This window comes from Protobothrops mucrosquamatus, unplaced genomic scaffold (assembly GCF_001527695.2).
Source record: "Protobothrops mucrosquamatus isolate PMUCROS unplaced genomic scaffold, P.Mucros_1.0 scaffold15, whole genome shotgun sequence".
NCBI classification, from domain to species: Eukaryota; Metazoa; Chordata; class Lepidosauria; order Squamata; family Viperidae; genus Protobothrops; species Protobothrops mucrosquamatus.
Genome location: NW_015386402.1, coordinates 902,719 through 927,104, shown reverse-complemented (window position 1 = coordinate 927,104; position 24,386 = coordinate 902,719). Strand labels below are relative to the sequence as shown.

At 35.9% G+C, this 24,386-nt stretch overlaps 1 protein-coding gene across 1 annotated transcript in view; it reads left to right on the top strand.

Annotated features, from left to right (window-relative positions):
* Window positions 1–24,386, top strand: part of LOC107282894 (homeobox protein Meis1) — a 78,767-nt gene that overhangs the window by 29,166 nt on the left and 25,215 nt on the right. The window contains exon 7 of the mRNA XM_015810732.1: window positions 8,591–8,702. Coding sequence (XP_015666218.1) covers window positions 8,591–8,702 — 112 coding nt within the window. The remainder of the gene's footprint in view (window positions 1–8,590; window positions 8,703–24,386) is intronic.

The window sequence follows — 24,386 nt, the reverse complement described above, 5'->3', positions numbered from 1 at the left end:
CGTGGGCGGTGATGGGCATGCTCCATTATACCTGTGCAGGCTTTCTTTGCAAGCTGTGCTAATTGCCAGTTTGCTTTTGGGTATGATTCAAAGTGCCGATTATGACCTATACAATCGTACACAGGTACTTGAGAGTCTGCTTATCTCCTGTGATGTTGGACCAGCCATGTCAGTGTAATAGGGTTAGTGTATTCCGGGTTCCTTTGATTAAACTGCCCTCTATCAGAATTCAGGAAGTTCTTCGTTGCAGCACCTGCCTTCTGCAATATGGTTCCTACTGAGGTCTGGATGGCTTCCACCCTAATTGCTTTGGGCTAGGGTGGTTGGAGCCTGTTGTTGGATATTTTATTTGTTTGTGGTTGCTGACCAGATTCGCTAACTTGTTTACTGTTTTATGCTCTATTTTTAGTGTATGTTTGTGGTCTTGTTTTTAGGCTGTGAGCTAGCTACTCGTTGCAGTTGGGTGGTGTCTAGGCCAAATAAATAAAATGGCATGAAAGTTAAAAGAAAAAGGAAGCATATCTAAAATTAGCTTAGATCTGGCCTCCACAAATTCTAGAGGGAAAAGAGCCACTGATTAGAATCAATGGTGGATACAAATAATACCTATCTGGGAGCTGATCAGCTGTTAAGTGGTTAGTTGAGCAGTGGCAGTGTTGAAGCCACTAGCACTAGACTGATAGCATTCATTTCAGTTCCTCTCTGGCATTATCATTCCTATTGATTAATTGATTATGTGCCTTCAAATCAGTGTTGACACATACATACATTTTCTCCATGATCAGTCCCTAACCTGATCTTTCAAGACTTAACAGTGGTGTCAAGACTTAACAGTGGTGCGCTCATTGCCACTGAGTCCATCCTCCTGGTTGCTGGTTGTCCTCGTTTCTTCCAACTTTCCCAGCATTAGAACCTTCTCCAAAAAGCTGGGTCTTTGCATAATGTGTCTGAAGTATGATAATTTGAACCTGGTCATTTGTACATTGTGTGAGAACCTGGTCATGTGTACATTGTGTGAGAGGTGTTTTGTTCAATTACATCTTTGTTTGTTTGTTTGTTTGTTTGTGACTGTCCATGATACTCTCAGGAGTTTTCTCCAACATCAAAGTTCAAATATTCTTCCTATCCTGCTTCCTCAAAGTCCAATTTTTGTTTCCATAGTGAATCAGGGAATACTATTGCCTGCACTGTTCTAATCTTTGTAAGTTATGCGGATAATCTTCGACTATTATTTAATGATGGTTCCAAATTTCAACAGCCTCAAAAAAATGACTATCCTCAAAATTACAATCATTGCACCATCCTTGTGGTCATACAATTGCAATTCAAGCATTTGGGAATTGGCTTTCATCTACAACAGTTGCAGCATCTTGCAGCCATGTGATCACAATTTGCAACCTTCCCAGCTGTCTGCAATAATTCGGGAAGCTGGATTCACGTAAAGACTGTGTGATTTACATTCCACTCTATATGAGAGAAGATGATTATTGGAAGGGATATGAGTAGTCCTTGGCTTACAATCATTCATTTAGTAACCGTTTAAAGTTACAACAGCACAGAAAAAAGTGACTATAAGGTCAAAAAATGGGGCAAAACTCATATAACAAATGCCTCACTTAGCAACAGAACTTTTGTGCTGAGCTGTGGTCATATGTTGAGGACTACCTGTACCTATCAAAGATCAAAAACTGACGAATGATGAGTAAGGGATTTTCATAGGACATCTAAAATGGAAATTAAACAAATTCCAGCTATGGTAAATATCACCATGGCCAGTTCATTATAATTTTTCCCTAATTTTTACTGGTGAGTGATATATACATCTTGCCACGTCCGTAAACAAGCTATCTAAATTTAGAGGTCGATGCAGTTTCTTTGTAACAGATGCATGTGTGGAAATGATAACTATAAATTATTAGATAACCAAAGTCTGCATTATTTGAATTTAATTGACTAAATTCAGTCCGCATTTACTATACAACCCCTAAGCTCCCCACAACTGCTATATTTTCCCCATTTTATTCTCATTTTCCAGATATTTGCTACTACTCTTTCCACAATGTCCAAACATCTGAACTACTTCCCACTGTTTTCCTTGGGACCAAGATCCACTCAGTTTCATAGCATTTGCTTACTTTTCAGCATCCACACTTTTTCTCAAATATTCTTTCTTTTAGTTTCTGTGAAATATTTTCATCCAATCAGTTTAAACATTCTCTTTTTAGCAACCACTTTGATTGTCACAATTTCATAACTGAACTTCCTCTCTCATATTGTATTTGAAGAATCAGTGAAAACTAAGATGCCCAGCTAGTGGCTGGTACATAGTGACTGTGCAGCACAGAATAAGCAATGTTGGACCTACTTATGGTAATTATGTAGAATTACTGCATTACTGTCTATTTATTTCACTGATGTACTGTGCAGTAGCCAAACCCCTTGAGTAATTTACAAAATAGAATTTATAATCTTAAATATAAGAATGTATCCCGCTGTGGTATCTTGGAAGACAGGTAGACACTGGAGCTTCTGTGTGTGGAATTGTTACGAATGGTCAACAATCCAAGTCCATGTACATCTTTAAAAAAGACTGAGAATTCTGTTCCTTCAATAATTTACTGAAGTACCTAAGAAGAAAGAGGGAAGGGAAGAAGAAGAAAAAGAAGAAAAAACCCTCTTACCACAGCTCTTTTGATGTAAGCTGAGAGTCCAAATACAAGTTAGCAAGAAATTGCCACTCAGAGTTTGTCATTAAAAAAATAATTTTACCTGTTGAACTGTATACAATGAGTGTATAAACCTGTGTGTGGGAGGCAATGCTCTACTGCTTGTTTGTTGTTATGCCTTTGAAATGGATAGATATGCCTTTGAGATGGATCTCATTTTGGGAGTATCATTCAGTTTAGTTTGTTACTTGTATTCCATGTTGGTTTGCCTAATGCTTTGGTATTGCTGAAAATTGCTTTGTTTTATGTCGAATTCTTTACAAGAAAAATTCATGACAATTTTTCTGCATATGTACCCTTCAAATGACTATATTTTTGTGTCTACTGCATGAAAGGCAACTATGATTCCTGCTGACTTAGGAAGCATATTGGCAATTTGCTAGTTTTGTAGCTTAAATGCTAGAATTAAAGATGAGAAGATTTATACTATTAATCTATAATATGAGTTAGCTGTGTCTAATTTTTCTGTATTTGTCAAGAATGTTGATAAATCTGATTCAAGTAATATTAGACTTTGCTCCTGCTCCTGTACATATTATTGTATAAGTTGTAGGATCTCCAAATTTTAATAAACAATACCTTATTCTTACCTATAATACATCACAGTCAGTTTTTAAAGTAATACTTTTTTTAATATCCTTACTGCCTATTGTAAAAAGAGAAAAATTCTTAACCTGTATAAATATAGCAATTTAAACATTATGTTACAGTGGAGAATAGTTGATTCATTTTTGAAACCATAGATGTTGTTCAAAGAATTATCTTATCTCTATGAGGGTAGAATTGTAGCTGAGGATCTCATCTACCATTCAGAAATTCTCTAATTTGAATCCTGCCTTTCAATAAGTTGTATAGATAATCTAATCGAGCCAACTTTTAAACCTCTACACTATTTCCTTCAGTATTGAGATAGGCTGTCCTATTTATGCAAGTTAATATGTATAAACACTTTTAATGCTAGAAGGAGCCATCAGAGCTGATCATCATCATGATCATCAGTTTTTAAGCAAACAACAAAAATTGCAGAAAAAGTTATTTCAATACAAAGTTTAAATATTGACCAAACAGCAGCAAAATAGAGTTGGCATTTAAGGGGCTGAAGTTGAAATGGCAGGAAACAGCAGTTAGGGTTACATCTAAGTAGAACAGTTATATAAACATTGACCAAGTAACTTCCAATCTCAAGCTTGGGGGAAAGTGTAGAATTTAAACCTTATGTATGGCTCTATTTCTGTGTTTCGCAGTAAGACGTTCTTCCCTATATGTATGAATTCTATCTTGTTTGCAAAAAAGGAACCTATCTAGTAGTGTCATATCTGTGAGTTTCCGCTGTAAGCAAGTTCCTGAATATAGGGTTAAATATCTGGAGAATCAAGATTTGTTGCTGTGCCTGACATGGTTACATGTTACAAATTAGATAGCTGCATGCATATCTTCTACATAGATCTCAGTCCATTGTTGCAATGAATTCATAGTTCACTGCTGAATTTAAGAACTATTAATTTGGTTGAGGGAATTAAATCAAGACAAATCTGTCAAATATTCTGTAAATGGCACCTAAGATTATATGCAGTGTATATTATACTGAACATGATATCTGTGATGAAGTTCTGTACAATTTAAATACATCCATCTATCTATACTACTTTTGATAGAATATGTGATTTTAAGATTGGCTGCTCTCATTTCTAATACTCAAGGTTAAAAAAAAAGACAAGAGAGTGAGGTACCAGCAGTATAGGACAATCTGTTAGCTCGGGTGTCAAACTGCCGGCCCACGGGCCGGATGCGTCATGCCAAAACCACGCCCACCCCATTGCCGGCAATGGCAAAAAAGTCGTGATATGTTGCGACACGTCACGTGACGTTGCGAGTTTGACACCCCTGTGTTAGCTGTTCTGCAGATTAAAAAGTTCTTAAAATGTTCAAAGCCATTGTAGACAGATAGATAAAAAGATTTTATGCCAGAGTTGTAAGCAGTAGGGTATGTTGATGTTATTGTATTGGGAACCATCCTAATGGTCAGATGTGATATGTAAGAACATATCAAGCCATTATCATGGTAAAGAAATATGGTGATGGGGCATTGCAGAGTCTGAGACTAGAATGTGTTCTTTTAAAAGTCCTTATGGGCTTTAGGGGACCAGTCATATGAGTGCTGCTCTATATGACTGGTGTATGGTGATACTAACCTTTTATATTGGAATTATTGCATAGTAAGTTGTATTTCCCTAGCTCTCCCCCCCCCCGGGAGCTGTTTTAAAATAAATACAAGGCATGTCTGTATCTACCTTAGCACAAGGATATGCTATTTGTATCTATGAAGAAATATGGGAAAATATTGTACAAATTGGAAAACTGATCTCAGGGATTCCTTAGGTTAATCAGTGTTAATCAGACTGATGAGCTAGCAATCTTTGTTCATTCTTTGTTTTCATTTGGAAGCTGGTGTATTAGAAATGTGGACAGATCCTGTGAAAATATATCCTCAACATTATCCTGTTGAGAGAATATAGAATATCAACCATGAATAGCAAAATGTCTGTGTTTTGACTTATTTGGAGGGCAGTTTTGTTAGAATGATTTATGTAACATATGTGCTTTTTTAAAATAAATAATATATTTCCACAAACCACAAGCTATTAAACTGAAACTTCCAGTATTTATTTTCAAATGTAATATAAATAAAACCTGGTTCTTCCATTCTGCAGAAGGATAGAATATAGTAAACACAGACTATATAGTTTCCCATAGGCTGGTAGAATACAACCTATGTGAAAGTATTCCTTGCTTATTTTCCTTTCCAAAGATATGCTAATGTAGGTTTAACGAATGAGAAGGTAATCTTATAATATTCAAAAAGCATATATTTGCAACTGTGTTGCAAAAAATGCAATAATTTATAATATTTTACTGCTGTTGCACAAGCACAAGAAAATGGATACTTCTGAGCCATGTTAGTTTGGATGTATTCTTTATAGGCAGATAGCTTTCGCTCAACAGATTTATCTTTCTTAACTTTTAAAAATTAACTATTTACTGTTTAATCAGACTCAGAAATAATTTCTAGTTTAGGTTAGTGATCCGTAGAAAAGCACTGATTTTTTTTTAAAAAGGATTCTTTTGAAAACAACACCAGTTTCAACATTGCTTTTAGAAGCATCTTAGTTTTCAACAGGTCTGAAACAGAGAAAGAAAAACTCAGTCAGAGTGCAACTAGGCATAAATATTAAGTGATGCCTCTGAATACAGAAATGTAAACACAAGGGATGCACAATTTTTTTTGATAAACTGAGGTGGAATCCAACATTTCTTGCATGAATGGCTGTATAATGTGGCCGTGGCTGTGAGAAAAGAAGAGCCCGGCATCTAAGACCCAACACAATGGGAATGCAATGAATCGGAATGCCTCACAGATCATAGCTATGAATCAGAATTTCCAGCAAGGAAAATCTTTTCATGGTGAATTAAGTGGTGGAGGAAGAAAAATGGTGATTGAAAAAAAGGTAGGCACAGATCTAGAAACATGGGGCTCAGGGCTCACTGTCGAAGATTTAAGAACTTCAGCTAAAGCTATGCAGAATAGAATGTGGAAAATTGAATTTACTAAACAATTAAGCATTGAATTAATCTACATCCTGCACAGTAGAGAGGTGGGGGAGTAAACCAAATGGCGCCGAATAAATCAGTGGAGCTCATTAAAAGATAGTGAATATTTCAGGTCTGTTGTCACAAAAAAGGAGGACAGGCTATCCACAGCATATAGCAGGGCATATCATTCTTTATTTCCGAGCCACCCTTTTCCTTGAATAGCGGTAGTGTCATACTTCTAATCATATTAATGAACACTTCTGCCGAGGTTATGGTGGGTGGTTCAATATTTTACCTTGTTATCTGTGGCTTTTCTATTAATTACAAGTCAGATCACTAGTCAACAATAGTAGTCAGGAGCAACATAAATAGCATGAGTGCACCCTGGAGATGTAACTCTGAGGATCTGATGCATGCTGGAGCTCCCATGGGTTCTTGCAACCTCCCACATGCTTTGCTAGCCTTTTCTTCAATTACAGTTAATGCAATAGTTTGCCATTTTCTCTTTCTAATTATATTTTCAAGTGGGATTTGTAGCACATAGAAAAACATCCTCCTTTTACATGTTGAGGCACCGGGGCTTTGTGCCTGGCATTGTCTGTCCCCTGGGTGCTGTACCATTCTGCAGAGCTCTGAATAAACAAGTCCCCCTTTTAAAGCTGCAGTTGTACAAACTGGAAATTTATGCATTAACTGTTTGCATTCTGAGCATGTGTCTCAGATTTCCTCTCACAGCATTCTTATGCTGGTGTGTGCTGCAAACAATTTTGTTTGTCAGAGGGGGGATTCCTTTTCAGAATTTGCACATCAGTGTTTCAATTACTGGATCAATGAACAAATTTGGCTTTCACAGTTTGGGTGACATAAGAATTAAATACAATGTGGGTTTTTTCCAGGCCTTGTCTTTAATTGCGAGGATGCAATTTATCCATAACATATGTCTCTCTTTCTCTCTCTTTCTCTCTGTGTGTGTGTATGTCTACCAAGTTTTTAAAGAATGGAAAAGGGGATTTTAATTGGTTAGAAAGAAATTTTATAGTGCTTTTGACATATACAATAAAGCTGTGTTTTATTGACTGAATTACAAGTTTGTGAATATCTTCTTAAAGATGCTTGCTTTGGGGACAAATTAGACATGATGGGAGGCACTCACTTTTTGACTTTGCATTCATTGATATATATAACGGAGTGCAAATGTTATGTTTATGTTAATAAGATACATAAGTGAAGGTAGATGAAGCTCTATTTAATTTCTTCATTACCCTTCCCTCCAAACACTTTTCCTCTGTTAACCCATATTCACTATCAGACTAAGTCACTGACAAACCTCAATTAGAAAAGAATGCAGGACACTGGTTTCATTCTAATCTGAGTTCTTCCATTATGTAAAAGCAGATTTTGATTATCTATTTGGTGCATGGAATTAGGAAAAAGGAACAGCCTTGTCATATGTGCTTCTACCATTTAAATTCTGTTTGATTTGATGATCTAAAGTGTATATTATAATTGTTTTAACATAATGTCATTAAAATAGTTCTGGTTGTGATAGAAATATAGTGGTTGACTTGTTTATTTATTTTCCCCATCTCCTAATTATCTGTGGACAATATCACAATATTGCTTACTTATGAATACTGATGTCTAGTGAGTTACTGGTATTTTTAACAACTTAGTACTAAAAACTAACTAAAATAAATTCTGAAGATAAAGGAAGATGGGAGGATTGTTGCCATGATTATTTTCCTTAAGAATTTATTCCACAGCCAATTTTTTCCTATCTGAATGTCATTTTTAATGTGCTCAATGATAAGAACGAACATCTGTTTTCTGTTCAGTACTACAAAAATGTTCTACATGGAACTGAATATATGCAATCCATATATTCAACATTGTTGCTCTAATTTACTTTTTATTCTAAAGCTTGGCCTTATTACCCATACACCATGCAGCAGACATCTGACACATAATGTTAAGTATGCTAAACCTGATTCCAAATTATATTTTTACATTTTCCTGTGTTTGCTGTATGAAATTGTATTATACATACTATTACGTTCAAATTTCTCCTTCCTCTAAGGTAATTTCTCTTTAAAATAGGCAACACTATAAAATACAGTATAATATTTTTAGGATGTACTTTAACATATGTTAATATGCTTTTAATTTTTATTTTGGTCATCTTCAGAAACTTATCCAGGTTGTATATTGTTTTTTTCTGTGCTGTGGAAGATATCACTTGTTCTTTAATAACCTATTTAATTTCCATCTAGCAGCCTTCTTGGAATAGAGACCATGATGACACAGCATCAACACGGTCAGGAGGAACGCCAGGGCCCTCAAGTGGGGGGCACACATCACACAGTGGGGACAACAGCAGTGAACAAGGTAGGAACTTTATTCTGAGTCTTGGTGTTTTGAGGGTTCCAGCCTCTAGCACAATAACTTCACTGTTTTAGAAATATTTTTTGTAATGGAATTTGAATCTGATATGGAAACATGTAATAAGTCTTGCTTGAATTCATGCCTGTCCTTGATAATCTGTTCAACCTGACCTTCACTACCAGGGTTGTTTGGAGATGGGGTTTTTATTGTGCAAATCTTTTTTAAGGGAAGGGGCCACCAGCCTTGCTCTATCTCTATTAAGGAGATAAAGATGAAATATGTAGCTCTGAATGTCTTTTGATTGGTAATGCAAGATTCTCTGTATCTGGTTCCTGGATATCTCTGGAACACAGGTTTTCTTTTCAGTTATATGGATAGTAAATTACAAGAGGGCCATCATACAAGATGCAGATAATGTACAAGTATATTACATTCCCAGCATAGTTTTCTTTTAAATTGTAAAACATAATCCACCACAATGGTATAATAATTCAGACTTGCAAAATGGAATCTGCTTTCCTTTTCTATTTAGGCTCATCTTTCTACACCTACCCTTTGCTTTCTCCTATGTCTCTCCACCTCAATCAATGTTTTACTTTGATTAGGGAGGAAAAATATCAAGCTGTATTTTCCCTATGGTTATTCCATTCAGATCCTAGTTCAGACTGGAAAGGAATCCACCATTTTTGTTTCTGTATCTTAGTAATTGACAGAAAGGATCCAGTAGAGAGAAAAGAAAGAGTGGAATTTTTTAATCTAAAAAATCTAAATGGAGAAATCTTAAAATTACATGGTTCTTGGCCCTACCCATGTTCTGCTCATTTTACAAAAATGCCAATTACTTTGTTTCAGAGCCAAACTAATGGTTTATTGAAGGAGAAAGAGATGGTTCTTTGCTTGTTACAAGTATTTGATGTAGTATGTCCTATGCGTAATTAGTTATTTTTTGAAAAAAACACACTGCTCAAACCAAAAAGTACATTTTTTTATTTTTGCAAGGTCCAACTGCAATTGATTTCATGTGCTTGAGTTTAAAAAGAACCTTCTTCTGTTACTGAAAAAGGTTCTAAATCTACAATGCCCATATATTTTAAAATATAGTTTTTATATATGTTCTTGTTTCATTCATTGTTGGACTACCAGTGATTTAGCTTTTTAAAAAAATTGGAAAGATTTACTACAATAGCAAAGTTTAATGTTCAATAAAAATAGTTTTTAAATTGAAATAGTATTCTATTTTTTATTCAAATTGCAAGACTATATATCTTTTCAGGCCATATATCTTTATATGGAATTTTAAGTATTTGTTTTTTATTTATTTTTTTAAAAAGTTGCTGACTTAATCACAACTGAAGCCTAGTAATTACTGGGCCCCAGAATGGGCAAATTGTTGAAGAGTTGACGCAGAAACGGATAACCCCCTTGATCTCTGACTTTACTGGAAAATGATATGCAACATAAATTTAAGGGGCCTTTTTTTCTTTCAAGTATTTCTTCATATATGTATTGTTGCAAAATTGGCACATTTTCCATATTGATCCCAATTGTAACATTAAATTTCTTGTTGCATAATTTATCTTTAGGAAGTGAGCTCTTCTTTAAGAGTGCAGTACAAAGTCTCCGTGCTCACCTTTGATGCTAAAAATGCTTAAATGATTTAATGTATGAATAATACTGCTTTTAGCGAGGCCTTTCAAAGTAATAATACAAAAAAACCCCATGTGTAACTCTTTCTGCACTTTTGCACACTTGTATGACACCCACTTGCTTGAATTGGGTTTCATGCAGATGCCCTAATGCATACTGCAGCTCCAGCAACTTTTTTTATTATTTTAGTTTTTCTTATTAGTGTTTCCCTTCCTACTATCATATTCAACTGAATAGGCATGCCATTAACAGTTGAAGTTTCTTGAATCTAATTTGATAAAGAAGATAAATATGGATCATTGGAGTACCTGTAAAAAGAACCCCTAGAATTAAACTGAATTGATTTTCTTTTAAATATCTTTTAAAAATACTGATTGCATTTGTGCAGATAAATGTGTTTCATTTGTGAAACTTTCTTCCTTGAATAACTTTCCTGACTGCAGCCTAATTCTATTTGTCGCTACTAGCAGTCAATATAATAGGTGTGTATGCTCCAGTGTCTTTCATGGGGAAAAGAGGAAAAGAACTTTTGTGGTTCCTATCAATGGATGCTTTGGATTTTTATATTCATTCATTAATTCACTCACTCACTCACTCACTCACTCACTCACTCACTCACTCACTCTAAATGCTTTCCCCTGCCCCTTTATTATTTTTGCATTTATATTCTGTCATTTGGCTTGGAGTGCAAGGAGAAATATAGAAAAATACCTCTGTAGCAACAATTCTCTGATGTAGGTTGGGCTGAGGGAAGATAATTGACAAAAGTTTTGCTGTGTTCAGAATGACTTTGTGGTTATTTGTGTGGTATTTGCTCATCCTTCTGTTCTGGTGATACTTCTAATTATATTATACATTGGATAATACTGTGCACGCTCACTTCTTTATTTTCTTCTATCTCAATAAGGTATTCAGTGACAAGGTGCATGCTACAAAGAGCAAGGTGTAATGAGCTACAGAATTAGAGTTGGAAACTCTGCAGAATCCTTGTTAAAGAAGTCTAGCTTTCCAAAGCAAGTCTGAATATTCTCTAGTATATAAAAAAATGAGAATATTATTTTAAAAAACCATCACACACAGTTGGGCAAGCTTAATTGTGATGATGGGTGCTATGTTAGAATACCATGTAGGAAGCAAACTTTATGGAAGGGGACTTTGCTGTAAAAAGAGCTGACTGAGTGATTGCGGAGTAATCTGCATTATTCTTTCTGTCTTTTTTTGTACTGTATGGTGGAGCAGTGCTCCATTGTTTGCCCAGTCACTATGAAGAAAGAAAGATTTTCCTTCATGCATAAATTATACTGGTTGGTTTTAGAAAAAAATGTTTAGCATTTTGTAATCTTAACATTTAATAAGCTGGAGATGATGATGATGATGATGAAGATGAAGATGATGATGATGGAAGAGATAATGTGTAATTTTAGAAATCTGGTTTGGATCCAGAAGGGAATGAGGTATGGCATGGAATGAACTGAGATATGGCATGGAGATGCAGATGGAAGGAAAGGAGGAGATATATGGCTACATAAACGTCCATCTTTGGATTTAAAATTTCCCCTCAAAGGCCCTTTTACATTTTTGCCCAACTGGTGTTAAAAAAAAAGGGTAGGAATTGGCTTTGGAAGAGATGAATCTCTTTAAATCTTCTCCTATCCTTTCAGATCTTTGGATGACCTTGTTTTGTATTCAGGAATGAACTTCACAAGCTATGTTAATTAAAAGAACATAATCTGTGATGGCATCAAGGCTTAAATCCAAGGTAAAAGCTCCACAAAGGTTTCAAGGCCAAAACAGCCCAGAGACTCTTCCTCATATAATTCCTCAAAGACAAAACACATGGACCAATAGCGAAAACTGTTGTGAGCACTCTACTTAAGGTTGCAACTCTTTACATGTTGAGCATTAGGAAATCTGTCTTCACTTGAGCAGTATTGCTTTTGAGGCGTAGTTACAGCACATGTCACCCAAATTACTTTATGGAGTTCAATTCAAAGAAACTGACACAGACAGAGGGGAATTCCTGATTTAGTTTAGTTGCTGTTTTTAGGTCTGTCCTTATGTAGGGGAAAATTGAATGAATGAGTAAGAATACGATTTCTTCTTGCTTCTTTCACCTACTTGGAAGTTTTCAAGGAGTTTCAGCTTGTTTGTTTTGCTTCTTGGTTTCAAATACAGTTGAAAGTTCCCTGTGCAAATTCAGTGCCATGTCTTAAATATATAGCTGAAATAAATCCCTGTGTTTAATGGATCATAATAATTGAAATTATTTCCTATTTATTTATATTCTATATATGTATATAATGTTGTAAGACACTCAGAGTCACTTTGAAACAAGATGGGCAGCAAATAAATTTAATAAATATTCCAAAGCCTAGGCTTTCTATGTCTAATGCCCATTTTTTTCCCCATTGGGCTACTCGTGTCCCTGATTCAGACCTTGATATGCAAAATTGTTCTTTAAAGCAAAAGGAAATGAATGTTTCTTCTCAGAGGAAAAGTATCAGTACTGGCAGTGTTTTCTTGGCTTTTGTAAAAGAGTTCAGACAACCTACTGGCAACAGGCAATTCCATTTATTATTGAAGAGAATTTCAAGGCAGTTGTTTGGAGGTTGCGCAGCTCGCAGACAGAGCTGGATGAAATGGGAAGAGGGGGGGGCACACGTTATGTTCCAGATGACTGAGCAACGATTTATACATCAGCTTGCCTTTTTACATGAAGAAGAAAAGTAATAACAGCACAGACCCAGGCATCTGAAGCAGTCAGATATCTGATGACTAATGGGATAGGTGGGAAAGAGCTCTCTGATTGGATGTCTTAATGAGCACATTTTGCACAGAGTTTGGGTGGCAGTTCCCCTTGACCTTTGCCCTTTATTGACTGAACTGACACTTCATTTTTCACATACTTCCAATTATGGCACAGCTTAAGTGTTCCCTCACTCTTTTAGTTTGTTCCTATATGGACAACTTGAGAGTGGTTGTAATATTTTCATTTGAGCAATGCCATTGCAGTTCACTATTTAATATGTAATCTGAAACTGCCATCATTCTGTAATTTTCACTAAAGATTTTTTTTAAGGTAATATTTTAAAGTTAAGATTTAAATATATAGATAAAATTTGTGTTGTTCTCCTACTCTGTAAATTCAAGAGTTTGAATGATATGTATTTGTTCCCACACATCTGTTTCTCAAGAGACTCCTGTAATGTGATGCCCTAAAATGCATTTTGACTTCCTACTCTTCAAAGAAAGCAAAACATAATTGTGGCTACAGTTGTCAAGTCCTTAAGAGTACATCAAAACATGATTGTTATTCACGTAATTATATAAATGCAAATTAAAAGTATAGGTCTTTAGAATGATGGCTAAAAATAAGTTTTGTTCAGTGTGTTCATATGAGTAATATAGGAAGGACTTCCTTAAGTTGAGCCTAGTTTGTCAGGGAATTATCAACTATAGATAGGGAATACTGTAGAGGATATTCTATATAGTATAGAATCTAAACCAAGCAGCTTTGTATTGTAAGATAGAAAAAGTATGATTTCAAAGAAAAAGTTAAAAGTCATGGCTGCAATTTTCAATTATCACTTCTTCAAATTTGAACATATGTTTCCCACCAAGCTAATAAAAATAACAGACCTTTAAACTAAAATATAAACAGTGATATACCAGTAAGCATCTGCACAAATTGACTTCTAGAGTAAAGGGTTGGATATCTCTTTAATAAAACTATTGCTTAATAGTTGGACTATTTGGAAAGATCAGTAACCTGTATCCAGAGATTCTTTAGAAATAGTTATATTTATTTCAAAATGTATGATGTGATACCTACTTTATTATGTAGCCCTCTGGCACTGTAATAGCATGCATATTTTTACTGTAGTATGGTAATAAAAAGATACGTAAAAGGCAGACAAAGGTACTGTCTTTTCAATAAGGTGACCTCTGTTACCAAGTAACTGCTTTACTTATGAGCTTATTAAAAACTAAAAAAATGAGTTTTTCATACTTCATAGGCATTGATGTGAAAATGAGCTTTCCTGTGAGTAGTTTTCTTGATCATTTCTAGAACAATTGATTAGCCAAAGAGCTGCTGTCATTAGCTGACATTGACTGATAGCAATTTGTCACAAGCTCCGAAGGTCAGCCAGAGAGGGAGCTACAGCTTGTCTTTGACTGACCTTTCCTGATGCCATTATCATACTACTGGCTTGACTAGATGTGACCCTCAATTGAAAAAGACAAGGCATCCATCAGGAAGGGGTTGATTGGCTTTCTGATTATGAATATGTTCTGTAATGCTAGTTGCTTCCAACTACCTTAGCTTGGGATTTTATTTCTAAATAGAGTTCTGTCTTTAAAACATATCTTTGGGTTTAGATGAAAGTTCAACTCAGCCTAAGTTGTCCAGAGATGTCCTTCTAAAGAACAGGGAGTTCCGATGTGTTAATTTCTTATTTTCCCTGTTTATGAAACCCTCCAGAAGTATTGGAGTGGGGGGGTATGTTTTGGGAAGGAAACAATTTCATGCACTATCCATATTTTATTTTGTATTCTTAAGATACTTGGAAAAAATAAGTTTGATTGGTAACCTTATATTTCTCCCCAAATTTTATTTACATAAAAATTAATTGCTTTTCAAAATTAGGCTATAAAAGAGGGTTATTGTTTGTGAAAGAGCAATTGAAAATTGTATTTTTAACCCTATTAAAATCACTTATCACTTTTAATGTATAATTAATCAACTGCGATATTTCTTTGTGATTTTACACCCTAGATGCTTACATATTATGTATGTTATGCTGTATATTGTCATGTCTATTTGTTTAGAATTAAACTAAATATTCAACATTAATTATTTTAGCGTGTGTTTCCAGTATCTTATTTGCCACAGGGATATCATTATTATTCACATTTAGAAATAAAATGCTTTCCTCATACTTCAGAATGACTTATCTTAACCTTTTCAAATGTATAATACTAAATACTCACAGTTTTTTTCCTCTTTATTCAATTATTTATTTCATTTGTTTGATTTGCACACCATTATAACTGAACTCAGAATCTCAGAATAAAACTTCACCTTCTTTCTATTATCTCATATACTGTAGCTTATCAGGTTTGCTAAAGAACTTTCTTTTTCCAGAAAGAAAAAGACAAACTCTATATGATCTAAAAAGAAACAATAAATGCAGGCACAGAAGTCCTCATTTAGTGATTGCCTCATATACCACAATAACTGTTCACAGTTATGATGGTATTGAAAAGTAACTTTGCAACCAATACCTGGATATATGACTCTTGCAGGTCTGTAAAGCAAATGAAACCTGTAGTAAGAACATAAGCATGGTTGCCGTTTCGCTTTGCTTAATGACTGAATTGCCACTCCCAATTGTAATTGCTAAACAAGGACTACCTGTAAATAAATGTGGTGGTTGTGACAGGAAAAACTTCAATATAAGAAAAAAGATCTGGATTAGATCAATCAGATGAATTACCTGTAGGGAAGAACTGATAATCAAAAGTCATACATTATTGAGGAGGGAAAAACAGTAATTCTGACCACACATATTTGTATTCTTCGGGCTCTCTCTGTAATTCATGCATGCTTGCACATGCACGCACACACAGAGATACATTTAGGATATTCCTTAAGTGTAGCCTACTTTCTGAATTAGGAAGTTGAGTGAATATTTGACTTTACTGACCTTGAAGCTATTGCAAATTTCTTAAGAGTCACCCACATAAAAGAGTATCTAGGAGGATAAAATAGGGCAGAGCTGACTGTATACATCCCCTTGAGCTATTTGGAGGAATAATGGGAGGTAAATACAACAAACAGTTTTTGCTGACATCCTGTCCCTCTTCTCCTTTCCCCTTCTTTTCCGTTCCTCTCAGGTATATAAGTAACTAAGGTGGATATGTGAAAAATGATCGTTAAATGCATTATGTCTTTTCTGATTTTTCAGGTGACTGGTTACATTTTTTTTAAATCAGTATGCCAATATTGCTAAAATCTCATGGGGGATAGAATAAGTTTCTAGAATTGAAAACAAAGTAAACATTCCCTCCTCTCAACATTGTAAACAGCAGAAAAAAAACTTTTCAATTATTTATGCATAAATCTCTCAGAGGTTAGTAGGATAATAATTAATTGGAATAAGTTGCAATAACCTTTGACTTATCTATGTAGCTACCACTGAATATGTTATTGTGATCAACATTTATTTTCAAAAAGCAATTGATCAGAAATGATAAGATAACCTTTATTGTCATTTTTTTACTGTGGGCACAACAGCATACATCAAAAATGAAATTTAGTTGCCCGCTCTCAAAGTGAAACACATACATGACACACACCTAAACATACTATATACAACATATGTATAGACCCCTACATATACATAACACCCCTACATATACATAACAAATAAATATTAAATACTGTCCATCTTGAATATATAATGGAAGGAGGAAGCTTGAGAGTTCATATTAACGGAATTGTCATTGACAAGTTCAGATATTGAACCTTTGACTCATGCAGAAGGCCAACAAGCATGGCCTGTGCTCAAGGATCGTGGAAATTATACCCCAGTAACATTGCTAAATGAATGGAAGATTGGGTTGGGACTGGAAATGTCAGTTTCTCTCTCTTTTTTTAATGATTGCTGTAGTAATGATAAATTTTGATCTTTGTTCTTTACTTTATTTGAGAGCAGAAGATGTTTTTCATGTTTTTCTTATCTTCTTCTGTCTTTGTATTTTATTTTTATTTTTCCATCAATCTGTATTTGTAAAACTGTATTAGAAGTTATGGCTCTTGGTTCTGCTGCACAGTCCTTGGAAATTAGAATGCCATTCAGAAGTACTCTAAATAAGATAGTAAGGTGTCTCCGATTGACAGCCATTCTGTTTATTTAATTCAGAGTATAATTCAGAATATAGAAACCTGCCCTCATTGCCAAATATTTACCAAATAAGCCAAACAGAATAAGTCTTGTTGAAGCCATTCCAGCATCAATACTAACCCCTCTGGATGCCCTCCCTGTCACTTTGTTGTTAATTGAATTTTCATTCCCATTACACCCAGTGGAATCAGGATCGGCTGTTCTTCCTCCAGCAAAATCTAATAAAGAGATGTTGTTCTGAGTCTGCCTATGCAGATATCCTAGTAAAGACAAAATAACATTTTTACTCTTTTATGGTTTTGTATGATGAGATGTTACCATGAAGACTCTTGAGAATCAGCTGTTTAGTTTTGTCTAGTGGACCTTCAGTAGGAGACCTCTTTCCCCAAAGAGTTTTCTCTTTCCCACAGAACACTCATGAGGAATATTAATTGTTGGACTTAGTCTCTGACAGTGAGATCAGAAAACCTTTGGCTTTCAAAGGTAAATGGTATGAGTACTTCATGTTGATGCTACTCTTAATTCCTTGAAACTGAGGATTTTATTTTTAGGAATCTGTCATCTTTAAGAGCTCATAACACAATTGTCATCTCTATTCTTCTTTCAAAAAGCCTTGGTATCTCAATCCAGATATTATGGCTCCCCATTCTGGGAACACAAATCTTATTTGGACTGAACATGACATGGAACAGTCCTCTTTCTTTTGCACAAAATGAGCAGTTCCCTATTCTTATATCCACCTGAAGCTATTTTGTAACCCAAATTGTAAAGACCATTCTCTTATTTTTAAATTACCAAAGGATGCTTGGCAAAAAGCTGTCTCCATGCTATTTATGTTTAAAGTGTATTGAGAATGTGTGTTGAGTTCAAGAGGAAGATTACAGAATTACAGAATTAAATGGCTTTTTGGCATCTTAGAATACGTTTTGCCCAAACAACACTCAGCATCTGTATATAGAGACTGCAAGAAATATGGAGCTACCTCCTCCCTCTGCATATTAGAACATGAAGTGTATTTTGCTGTTTATCAGCAAATCATTAGGGGAAAAAAACCTCACCTCCTTGTTTACATACATGTGACAAGATTTGAAAAAGATAATTTCATACACTTAAGAAAAAGAATGCAAGACTGCCTAGAAAAGCAGTGGCTGCCATAGGAAATATGCCTGATTACGATCAACAGACTTGCCCCAGGATAACTGTTGAGCACAAAGGCAGACAATACTTTAGAGTCTAAAAATGGAAGAATACTGTAGATACAATCAGGATCATGCTGTATTGACAGTCTTCCAACTGAATCAGCCTTTGTCCTAAGGCTTCCCTCCTCCAGTAAGCCATTCTCCCAATTTAGATACAGCCTGGGTCTCTCTACATTACAGGAACCCCTTCTATTCTGTAAAATAATGCCCCAATTAAAAGAAAAAAAAATCTAGGTGTTAGCCAATGGTGTGCCTTTCATTTACACATTCTCTTGTCATTTTTCATTTTACTTTTTTGTATGGGAAGTGATAACATCAAACTCAAGAGTGATCACAATCTTTCTGATAGGATATGTGGCTGGATTTTACCTTTACTATCTTCTGGCTTCATTCTTTATTGTCTTACTTTGCTATACTTTGGAGCAAGCTCTAAAACAGGGGTCTTCAAACTTGGCCCTTTTTATGACTTGTGGGCTTCAGCTCCCAGAATTCCTCAACCAATGTGCCTGGCTGAGGAATTCTGGGAGTTGAAGTCCAAAAGTCATAAAAGGGCCACGTTTGAAGACCCCTGCTCTAAAAGATCTAGTACAGTGATGGCGAACCTATGGCACGGGTGCCAGAGGCGGCACTCAGAGCCCTCTCTGTGGGCACGCGCGCCGTCACCCCAGTCCTAGGCCTTCAGCTGGGTTTTATAAAACCTTTTCGCTTTAAGCCTCCGCCGCCGTGTGCAAAAAAAAAAAAAAGGTTCAATCAATCAGTCAATTTCAACTTCTCACGAGGAAAAAAAAATCTTGCAAAGTTGGAATTGATTGACTGAACTTTTTAGTCCCACCCAGTCTGCCGTTACCACCGCAGCCACGCCACCCAATGGGCCACACACCCCAATGGGCCACACCCACCCGGCACCCGACGATGCATAAGTGGGTTTTGGGTTGCAGTTTGGACACTCGGTCTCTAAAAGGTTCGCCATCACTGATCTAGTAGAACAAGTGTTTCTTTAGTCCACAATCAGAGGTTTTAGCCCAGTATTTCCTGCTACAGAAAAGGATGGTCATGTTCATTAATTCTAAATCTGAGGGATTATCTTGCCACTGTTTCAAGTGTTTTTTAAAAAAGTATAGCTCCTTGGTGAGAGTTAAAGAGAAACAGATACTGGAAGCATGCCTTTTTTTATAGCAATCCTTCATTTACGATCAAGGGCTATAACTTCTTCATTAACAGGGAGATGGGAATGCATGTCAATGAGATATGATTACTTCGAATTATTCACTGTTTTCAAAGGCTCTAAAAGAGTTTGAAAAGTTTTTTTAGAATTACACAGCCTGGATGTCATTTGACAGTTCTACAGCAGTATTCAATGTAACTGGGGTGGGGGGGGGGGAGGAACTTAATTTCAAAGTCCATTCTGTGACTCTGGAATTGTTGCCCATGGCCCTATTTCACTTGATAAGCAACCTGACAGATTCCCTGAACCTTGCTGGTGCCAAGTCTCATGAGTGGATACTCTGTAGCTTCATGGCAGGGAAATCTTTCACCTATGGATAATTCCAGCACTAGACATCTATGTTCTTTCAGAATATGTTCTATACTCACTCCCTAGAAAATAATACCTTTATTTACCACTATGTTTCTCTCCCTTTCATTGCTCATAAAAGCAATTGACATTTTTCTACCAGTCAGAACCCTTGCATCCTAATCACACTGGATGGGTAAAGCACTCCTGGTTTCCTACTCTTCTGCCTATGTCCCAGAAAATGTATTATATCTTTCCATTGAGGAAGATTCACACCTTCAGCATGAGCCAAGCATACATCATCGTTATACATGTGATGTACTGTTTCATTCCCTCTTGCAGTTTCAGAGGAAAGAAAATAAGTGTAGTGGCAGTGTTTTTCAGCCTTATTCTTATTGCTTTTATGCCAGGAAGTGGGTACCATTTCCCAGTGTTTCTGAAGCTGGCAATTGTTCATTACGGTTGGTCTTTTAATTTGCATTTATTAGCTCTGAAATCAGAAGGCCTAGCCCAGTGGTGGCGAACCTATGGCACGGGTGCCAGAGGCGGCATTCAGAGCCCTCTCTGTGGGCACGCGCGCCGTCACCCCAGTCCTAGGCCTTCAGCTGGGTTTTATAAAACCTTTTCGCTTTAGGCCTCCGCTGCCGTGTGCAAAAAAAAAAAAGGTTCAATCAATCAGTCAATTTCAACTTCTCACGGAAAAAAAAAGATCTTGCAAAGTTGGAATTGATTGATTGAACTTTTTAGTCCCACCCAGTCTGCCGTTACCACCGCAGCCACACCCAGCCAATGGGCCACACCCACCCGGCACCCGACGATGCATAAGTGGGTTTTGAGTGGCAGTTTGGGCACTCGGTCTCTAAAAGGTTCGCCATCACTGGCCTAGCCTCTTTTTGGAGACTTTTCTTAGCAGCCTCTCTATTTATAAAGAAAATTACTTGCCATCGTCTTTTTTTTTCACACTTGTAGAAAGCATTTTGCATGCCGTTTTTTCAGTTCTGGTTTTGAAACCATTTTAGTTCCATATGCAGTTTGGTTGCTCACTTTTAAACCTGTCTTCTTGATGGTAGTCATGTCCAGCTTATATTTCTTTGAATGACTTGTCCTGTGTATTGATCAGCTTTTCATTCATTTGTTATTTGTTAAGCGTATATATGGCTGTCCATCTCAAGTAGACTATGGGCTCCCTGTGCCTTGCTGTTTAATTTTCTGAGAAAAAGACCCCCGGTACTGACTTTTCAACCAGATCTGTTAACTCGTTTTTGCTTTCCTGTCTGGTGTTTTGATTCCTGATTTGTGGAGAACTATGATGTACTAGCTCCTGTCAGAGGCAGAGTAGATGCCTCCTTTTGAGATCAGTGCTGCCTTTCTTCCTATTCTTCATAGCACTTGGTCTGCCACTATATGGAAAGCTACAGTCTATGATTTATTATTTATTTATTATTATTTTTATCTCGCTTTCTTTCTAAGTAACTCAGGGTAGCAAACATTCATAACGTTCTTTCCTCCTCCTATTTTCCCCTGTGAGATGGTTGGGCTGAGATAGAGCGACTGGCCCAAAGTCACTTAGCCTGGCTTCCATGCCTAAGGCGGGACTAGAACTCACAGTCTCCTAGTTTCTAGTCTGGTGCTTCTACCAATAAACTATAATAATAATAATAATAATAATAATAANCATGTCCCCCCTCGTCCTTCTCTTCATTAAACTAGACATACCCAATTCCAGCAGCCGTTCCTTATATGCTTTAGCCTCCAGTCCCCTAATCATCTTTGTTGCTCTTCTCTGTACTCTTTCTAAAGTCTCAACATCTTTTTTACATCGCGGTGACCAAAACTGGATGCAGTATTCCAAGTGTGGCCTTACCAAGGCATTGCAACTGAACTGGCTCATGCACAGAAACCATGAAGAAGAAAGATGTGCTGCTTATTTGTAACTGGTTCTTTCAGTTATAATCTGTGTATTCACACAAGCCACTTATTTTTCATTCTACAAAGTCTGAATTCTTACACTACATACCCACGTTTTCCTGTGCTGCTACAGGAAAAAATCAGGGCTGTGTTGAGAAGCATGCATATGAGAAGCCAGCTTCTCCCCTAAAGCTTTCCATATCTCTAGAAAAAATTGTCCTTAGTTTTGTGAAGGTACACTACCTATATGTTTGAATACACAGATGACCACTTAAAAAATTAGTTACCGGTAAAATGTACATTTATCTCTCAGTTTAATTCATGTGGGAAATAATTTAGGGATGAGAATAAATGAACTGTATATGCTTTTTTATAATCCCTTTGTGTAGAAGTAAAATGCAAATATAATATCAGTACAGCAGTGCATAATAAACAATATATCCAGTAATTTGGGTGGAAGAGTAATACATAGCTATAATACTCTGCTTTTTCACTGTAGTCAAAAAAGTTTGGTTTGCTTCTGAATATTCAGTTTGTTTTATGTCAAACCAAAGGGTGATTTCACTATACAGTATAGCTATATGGAGAAATTAATTAATGATGTCAATTACAGTTTGGTATGCTGGTCAGGCAACTGAAGGTGATTTTAGTTTTGGAATAATAGGAGTGAGAACGGTCTGATTCTATTCTTTTAGATTTGACAGATGAGTTCTGCCATAAATTAATGTGCTCCAGTCATAGTGGTTGTAATAAAATTGTTTGATTGCTTGGCAGCACTTCTCTTTCTCTGTGATAACTTTTGGATCACCTGCTTTGCTGAGAACATTTGACAATCTTCATGTTTATTATCCAACTGAATGTGGGTAACAATTGCAGCAATGATAAACAAAATACAAGTACTTGTTGACCTTGGCTTTTTTTCCCACATAGCATTGCAGTTGATGACTCGATTGCTGTTGAACTGATAAGGGTTATAAATGATAGTTTTAAGGAAAAAGAATTATTCCCAGCAGAAAATACCACATTGCTGTGGGAAACAGCAGCTGGTTGGTGTCCTATAATTTGCATAGTTCACCTTCATTTAGGCTGTGGGAAAAAAAGAGAGAAGAATTTCCTTTTTTATGACATTTATATCTTTTGCAAACATGGATTCCTGTCCTCTTCACAAACTTTCTGAGCAAATTATTTACAATCCAAAAATAAAATCAGGAAGAGGCCTGTCCTATTTTATGGTATTATATATCGTAAATAAAACATTACCCTGTCTTCCTCTTTTTTAAGTATGGCAGGTGCCCAGTTAAATGTTTACTTTTATCTTGGGATTTATGAAGAAGTACAATATGTTCAAACCTGAAGAGACTGTAATAGGTGTGCATGAGCATAATTAAGATATTGGAGTAATAAAACTAGTAACTGGACTGCACTTAAGGTTTGCCTAAGTGCACAAGCTACTAGCAAATGCAAGCAAGAGAACATTTGCAGAATTTGTCATTTTTCAGTGGGAAACTAGGGCAGTGGCTAGTGAGATCTGCCCTCTCTGTTATGAGAGGATCGGCTAACGTTAACTTAGAGAAGATAAAGAGTAGACAGAGTCAGAGAGTTCTGTGAATGAATCCTATTGCGTAAGAGTATCATTCAGATCCTTAATTTTTCCAGGGAAAATCTTGTGAAATCTTAATCTGGGAAGTTTTTCATTTAAAAAAAACTAAATCACAATAAGGATAATATCTCACATGTTGAAACAAAGGAATATTACCAATAAAGGAGAATATTTGTAGCTCAGGGTTGAAATGAGGGGTCCTTGGTACTCTCTGAGCTTGGTTGTTTTCCTTGCAGACATTTCTTTACCCAGACTTAAGTAACATTATCAGCACTGATAATGTTTGGGTTTGGATAATGAAACATCTGCAAGAAAACAAACTCACAGACCACCCTTCAGAGGAGTGTTAACTAAAAATATGTCTCTGTGAAGAAACGTCCAAGTATAGTACATTTCTTTGTACATGTAAAGGCTAGAAGGTGCCAATTCTGCGCTGAAATATGATATAGAAAAAGTAATTACAAAATGTGAGGGGATGATTTCATATATATATAACCATCAATATTCATTTTATGCTTATATTCCCTTGACACACCACCTTTTTTTACTTAATAAAACCTGGCATGTTCATAAAAATTGGCTTTTTTTTGTTCTAACCTTATCCAATGTAGCTTTGTTTAAGACTGGATTATATATTTTATCAGGATTTTATTTTATCAGTTCAGTTTCTGGAACTACATGCATAAAAGAGCCAAACTGTAGAGTAACATTAAAAATTTGATTCAAAAGCTTAGAGTTAAATTCCTATTTTACCTCATGAGCCATATTGCCCTGATGGGTTGATTTTCCCATAGTATTTTTATCAGGTGTTCTAACAATTTAATTTAGAGATAGAAGATCACTTTTATTCCTGCTTTTGTGAAACCATTGGAAACTGGCAACAGTTACTTCTTTACTCTATCTCATTTAGTT